The 6542-nt window shown below is 29.0% G+C and overlaps 1 protein-coding gene across 3 annotated transcripts in view; it reads right to left on the bottom strand.

Annotated features, from left to right (window-relative positions):
* Positions 1 to 6542, bottom strand: part of LOC111675555 (J domain-containing protein) — a 63475-nt gene that overhangs the window by 11215 nt on the left and 45718 nt on the right. For all 3 annotated transcript variants that reach the window (XM_023436337.2, XM_023436336.2, XM_023436338.2), the window contains exon 3: positions 5742 to 5843. In XM_023436337.2, the coding sequence (XP_023292105.1) occupies positions 5742 to 5843 (102 nt within the window). The remainder of the gene's footprint in view (positions 1 to 5741; positions 5844 to 6542) is intronic.

The raw sequence follows: 6542 nt of genomic DNA, 5'->3' as shown, positions 1-6542 counted from the left end.
ATGGACTGTTCTATAGTTCTGACTATAGACTGTTCTATATTCCTGACTATGGACTGTTCTATAGTTCTGACTATAGACTGTTCTATAGTCCTGAATATAGACTGTTCTATAGTCCTGACTTTAGACTGTTCTATAGTCCTGACTATAGACTGTTCTATAGTTCTGACTATAGACTATTCTATAGTCCTGACTATAGACTATTCTATAGTTCTGACTATAGACTATTCTTTATTCCTAACTATAGACTATTCTATAGTCCTGACTATAGACTATTCTATAGTCCTGACTATAGACTATTCTATAGTCCTGACTATGGACTATTCTATAGTCCTGACTATAGACTATTCTATAGTCCTGACTATAGACTGTTCTATTTTCCGGATTATAGACTGTTCTATTTTCCTGACTATAGACTCTTATACAGTCCTGACTGTATAGTCTGTTCTATAGACCTAGCTTAAGACTGTTCTATAGTCCTGGTTATAGACTGTTATAAAATCCTGACAATAAGGGTTAGCCATAGACAATATACAATTTTATAATCCTGATTATAGACTGCTCTATAGTCCTTACTTTATTTAAAAAGCTCCTCAATTTACTAAACACGTTACAACAACTACTGTGTACAAATATACAAATTTTTAAAATAAACTGCATAAACATACAATTTGCAATTTATATGTACATATGAATGTAAATTTAAAGATTAGCTGATGAGTTGTTTGTATGTTTGTTATTTTAAATTTGACAACAAAATGTCAATGTTATAACATCTGTACAAATGAAAGTGCATTTAATTTAATATTTTTTTTTACATTTTTGTTGATATACTAATCAAAATAGTTTTGAAATACAACAAATTAAACATGACATTATATAAACTTTTTAATAAGCATTTTGAATTGGAAATGAAACTGTGGTGTTTATGAATAAAAGAAATATAGCTGTGGGAATAAATATTTGTTTAAGTAAACAAAAAAAAATTTTTGTTAAAAATACCAAAAGGATTTGGTAATATGTATTGATGTAAAATGATAAGACCCATCTATACTATACTTTACTATTAAAATATTTGAAAAATTCTTGTAAAATGCCAAACAAAAATAAAACTTTTCCAAAGAAAAATATAAATCTGATCATGATTATTTTTCTACGTGTAATTGTCTGCATTTTATGAATCATTGAAAAATGTTTACTTGTTGAATTATGGTTGTAAAACATTTTTACTGTGCATTTCATGAATTCTTAAACAACTGATGATGTTTTAACATTTATGATGCTCTAACTGTAAATAAACAATTTAACAGATACATACACGTACAAAGCCATAGCAAAAGAAGTAAAAGGATAAACAAACATCATTTAACTCATTATTATTGTTTCAACAAGATACTGAATAATTTCTGTATAATAATGTGTTTTATCTTTAGTTCACAAATATTTGTTAGATACGTAGTGTGAGCTATTTAACATCATTAAATAAAATCGATATTTTTATACTAAAAAACAACTCTTTTTCCCCTTCACTGCCTTAAAATCCCCATTACCTTTGTGCACTTTTTCTAATAACTTATTTTCATTTTGAGTTTATTTCGTTTTTTTTTTTGTATAAATTGTTATTGCAATACCTTGTAATGCTCTTTGGTCTCTATGAATTTTAAAGCGATTGTAACTACACAATTGTATGTTTTTATAATAATTCCAACAACGACATTTTACATTTACTTAAACATAAACTGTAGTAGTAGTAGCAGTTTGTATTATAATACATATTACCAACTCAAAACGGAAACACTTATGATTTTTTCAAAATGAACGAACGAACGAATGTTAACGGTAGAGAATATTAAATGAGGAAACTAGGTTGCCACAATACAATAGGTTTCCGTTTTGATGCGAATGTTAAAACATGATGGTGGTAAAATTAAACATAATTTTTTAAATGAAAAAAGTTGTTTTATGAAAACACCATAAAAGAAACATTTATAATTTAAATGAAATGCGAACAAAAACAAGTATGGTCGGGAATCAAGGTACCCATATATGGGTAAATATGGCCCTATACTTATAAATGTTGATAAAGGAATTTACGTCTTAAATGAGACCCGATCATTACAAAAATCAGTAGTGTCATCTAAAGTTCTATAACACCAAGTTCTATCGACTTTTGTTGGCTTGATACAACATTTAACTTAATTCTACCGTCTTTTGTTGACTTAATAGAACATTTAATTTAACTGTGGGCCTAAGGGCCCTATTGGGGGGCAGGAGTAAGCTGTATAGACGAAATTTTGAACCAATTTCAACAATTTTTAATAGCGTTTGTCCTCGGACCAAAAGAAGAGCATGTTCTATCTTTTGAAATTATTTTGAAAGTTGCAACCTGTAGCGTGCACACAAAGTTTATATGGGCACACAGACAGATAGACGGACAAAGCTAAATCGACCCAGAAAGTGATTCTGAGCCTATTGGTATACTTTAAGGTGTGTGTAGGACCAATATTTTTGGGTGTTACCAACATCAGCACAAACGCATAATACCCTCCCCACTGTAGGGGTGTAGGGTATAAAAATCGCTTAACACTTTCTTAGAAAACATTGTGTTAGGAAGTGTGTATGTATTTTAAAGGTGCAATTTCAAATGTCACAGTCACAAGTTTTATTTTGTTTCCATAACATATATTTATAAACTTAAAAAACTACTGCTTACCAGGCTTCGATGCTCAATTATTTATAGATGTATAACGGTATAAAACATATACAAATATGTTTGTCTATTAGGCGGGTCCAAAGATTTTGGGTTCAAAATGCTAAAGACGAAGTATATACTTAACGAAAATATTTTGAAAATGTACATTATAAAACTTAGTTTTTTATGCAGAATATCATCGTTTTCATTTTGAAGTGGGGTTTGTATAGGGGATAGGGTCATTAGAGGCTTGATAATTACGAAAGTCAGCAGTATCATTAAGACTAAAGTAAAACTTAATTTTAATGACAAAAGAACTTTAACATATTTATGAGTTCAAAATTCCAATTCTTAAAAATTGCAACCTTCAGACAGGCTTACATATATAGCAAAATTGACTCAGAAAGTGATTCTGGCCGATTGTTATACTTTTAAGGCTACAAACGATGTTGGGGAATTTTTCGGCCAATGTTCGTCTTAAACGAATCTTCAAATCTGACTATTGCAGCAGTTCATAATAGATAGAATCTCCATATTCAAACTATTTTTTTTGCTGGTATGGGATAACTTTTTTTATACGTTGAAAGCAAAAGACCCAATAAATAAGAATAAATAACAGATATATACCATTCAAAATAACATATACAAAATCATGTAATGTCTGTCAGTTGAAAATACAATGTAGTACAAACGGTACGTGGTAGAGAGCTAAAATCCTATCCGAAAATAACTTTTACACCCATAACTTATATAAAATACTAGTACAGCAACGAAATTCTACATAAAGAAGTTTTTAAATATCATGACCGGTCTATCCAAATATGAGGTCCTCTTTAGAAAGTAATTTTAAATTCCAATAAAAGGCATAAACTATAATCACTTTTGTGGCTTCCAGTTGCTGGTCAGCATACTTTCTAGAACATATGAACTTCTTTGGAATGATATATTAGTCGAAAAGTCAAAAGTTTCCTTAATTTGATTAAAAATTTTGGCATAGTTTCATTTTTGAAAAATAAAACATTTTCGATTTTTTTTTTTTTTTTTTTTGAAATGGGTCTCGAAAAATCCGTAATTTTGATCTGACTACGGGAAGACTAATTTTAAAAAATTATAGAATATTTCTGGTCCAAAAAATCATTTTTAGTGGGTTTGAAAGGCATTTTGTTTTAGCTTTTTATCGAAATGGGTGTCAAAATCATCGTAATTTTTAGCTCATACAGAAAAATATTCTAAAAATTATTTGACATTTGGTTTAGTCTATTTCACAATTTTTTTAAATTTTTATGCTTCTTATAATACAATAAATGTCATTTTGCGGACTAGATATACACTAACAACAATTTTATTTATTTTCCCCATGACAAGTTTAAAATTATGTAATTTTTGACACACAATTCCAAAATATTGCAGAAAAAAATGTTTGAATATATTGCACTGAGATCATGATTTTCAATCGCAGGTATGGAACTGAGGACCTTTTCAAAAAAAAAAATGTTTTTTATTTTTCCCGTATTTAGTTCATTGAAACGCATCGTTATAGATGTATTCCTCCTAAAAAGTGTCCCACGGGACACCCTAATGTTAAAGTAAAGAAAAACCAAATGAAATTAAAAAAATTTCGGGAAATTTTTTACTTCTACGACTAACCTATCATTCCTAGGAAGTTCATATGTTCCAGAAAGTTGTTAATTAAGATCTTAGGTACATTTTTGTAGTTAACTGTTTTCTTAATTTTAAAAGGGTTTGCTACTTATAAGCCTGAACAAGGAAAAATCATAAAAAAAATAAATTTTTGCGATTCTGATCATGAAGATAATTTCTTGACGTTATATTTTCACAATTTTGGTTCTTTGTGTTAAGAGCAACAACATTCCCTCAGAGAGTAAATCAAAATTCCGATCGGTTTGCAAGATACGAGCCTGAGAAAATTATCTTCAAAATTGCAACCTGTAGTTTGATTACATTCGGGGGTTCAGTTGTATGGGGGCTAGGTGAAATAATGGACCGATGTTAATTATTTTCAATAGGCTTCGTCTACGGTATAATAGAAGATCATGTGCCAAATTGTATTGAATTATCTCCAAAATTGCGACCTGTAGTTTGATTACAATGTTTATTTCCCTCAGAGAGTAAATCAAAATTCCGATCGGTTTGCAAGATACGAGCCTGAGAAAATTATCTTCAAAATTGCAACATGTAGTTTGATTACATTCGGGGGTTCAGTTGTATGGGGGCTAGGTGAAATAATGGACCGATGTTAATCATTTTAATAGGCTTTGTCTACGGCATAATGGAAGATCATGTACCAAATTTCATTCAATTATCTTCAAAATTGCGGCCTGTAGTTTGATTACAAGGTTTACATGGACAAGTTTTAAAGTGGTGTAGGGTATAATAAGTAAATTACACGCATTTATCAATTAACGCCAAAAAATATACCCTCAATTTAAACAAAAATTGGATTCATTTCGCTTCTTTGGAAGTCAATAAACATCGCTTTCACAGAAGTTATACAAATTCACTTAGTGCTACTTTTTTATGATATAATAGTGAGAGTAAAATACAAGTTTTTCAAATAGTTTTTTTCGTTTTTAATACAATAATAATACTATATGTATCTAACTTGGATATGTTGAAAAATTTTAAAGAATTTTTTGAAAGTAACATCTTAAAATTATGGCTTAAAAATTGACGCAGGATCACTTGTTTTTTGAGTCAATTATGCCATGTCCGACTATCTATCTAATCACATTTTGAAGGCAGTTCTTCAAAATGTGATTAGATTGAAACCAAAACACTTACAAAAATCTAAATTATTTTGAAAAACATCAAAATAATTACAAACTCGTTACGTTATTTTTAAAAAAGAAACTTTTTAAGTTAACAACTCTTTTACTAAGTGCGTTAAATATTATTACATTTAAACTTTGTTGAAAGCTAAACTATTTCAAAAGTAACTAAGAGCTCTACTAAGCACAATTTGAATAACTAAATTTAAGTGTGTTAAATGTTAATACGAAAAAATACTACAAAACCAAATTACTACACTTACCTTTAATTTTTGAAATTTAGCTTCGGCATCCTTGTCACCACTATTTTTATCCGGATGATATTGCAAGGCTAAAACCTTGTATTCAGCTTGAATTTGCTCAATCTACAATGAAAAGAAAAATGGAGAAAAATTTTAAAAATATATGATATTTTCACTTAAACAGCACGTAATTTTATTGTAAAAAAATAAGAAAAATGAAAAAATCCAACAAGAGGAAAGGAAAAGCAAACAAAGTTTCACTTTTATATCTTCTATTCATTCATTCGTTCGTTCTCATTCAGTCGTCTTTTATTTATGCTTGTCTTCTAACAAAATTAAACATTCAAGTCCTTAGAGAAGCTGCTAAAAGTCAAATTTATTATTTTAACTCCTCCGTTCGTCTGTCCTTCTTCAGAGACTGTTATGATTTCAGTAGATGTGTAGTGATGTACATATGTACATCCACATGTACCTACACTGAAAATAATTCATGCTTAACTTAACGAAAAAAAATTAAATACTTTTTACATTATATTCACAAAAATTTCGTACATATTGCGAAATATTATTTGAACAAAATCTTTTTTAATTTTACAGAACTACAAAAATCTTTTGTAACGTTTTTTTTTTCGTAAATATTACGAAAGAATTTCATACAATGTACTCATGTTGCGCATATATATGAATCATGGATTATTTTCAGTGTAGCACATAAAAAGGAATGAGTTTTTGTTGTCTGGAAATTCTTTACATGATTTCACAAAATACATAAATATACTTAAAGCTATAAATAATGTACATATAAACAGCTGAACATTTGAA

Source organism: Lucilia cuprina, chromosome 4 (assembly GCF_022045245.1).
Source record: "Lucilia cuprina isolate Lc7/37 chromosome 4, ASM2204524v1, whole genome shotgun sequence".
NCBI classification, from domain to species: domain Eukaryota; kingdom Metazoa; phylum Arthropoda; class Insecta; order Diptera; family Calliphoridae; genus Lucilia; species Lucilia cuprina.
This window is presented reverse-complemented; position numbering and strand designations above follow the sequence as displayed.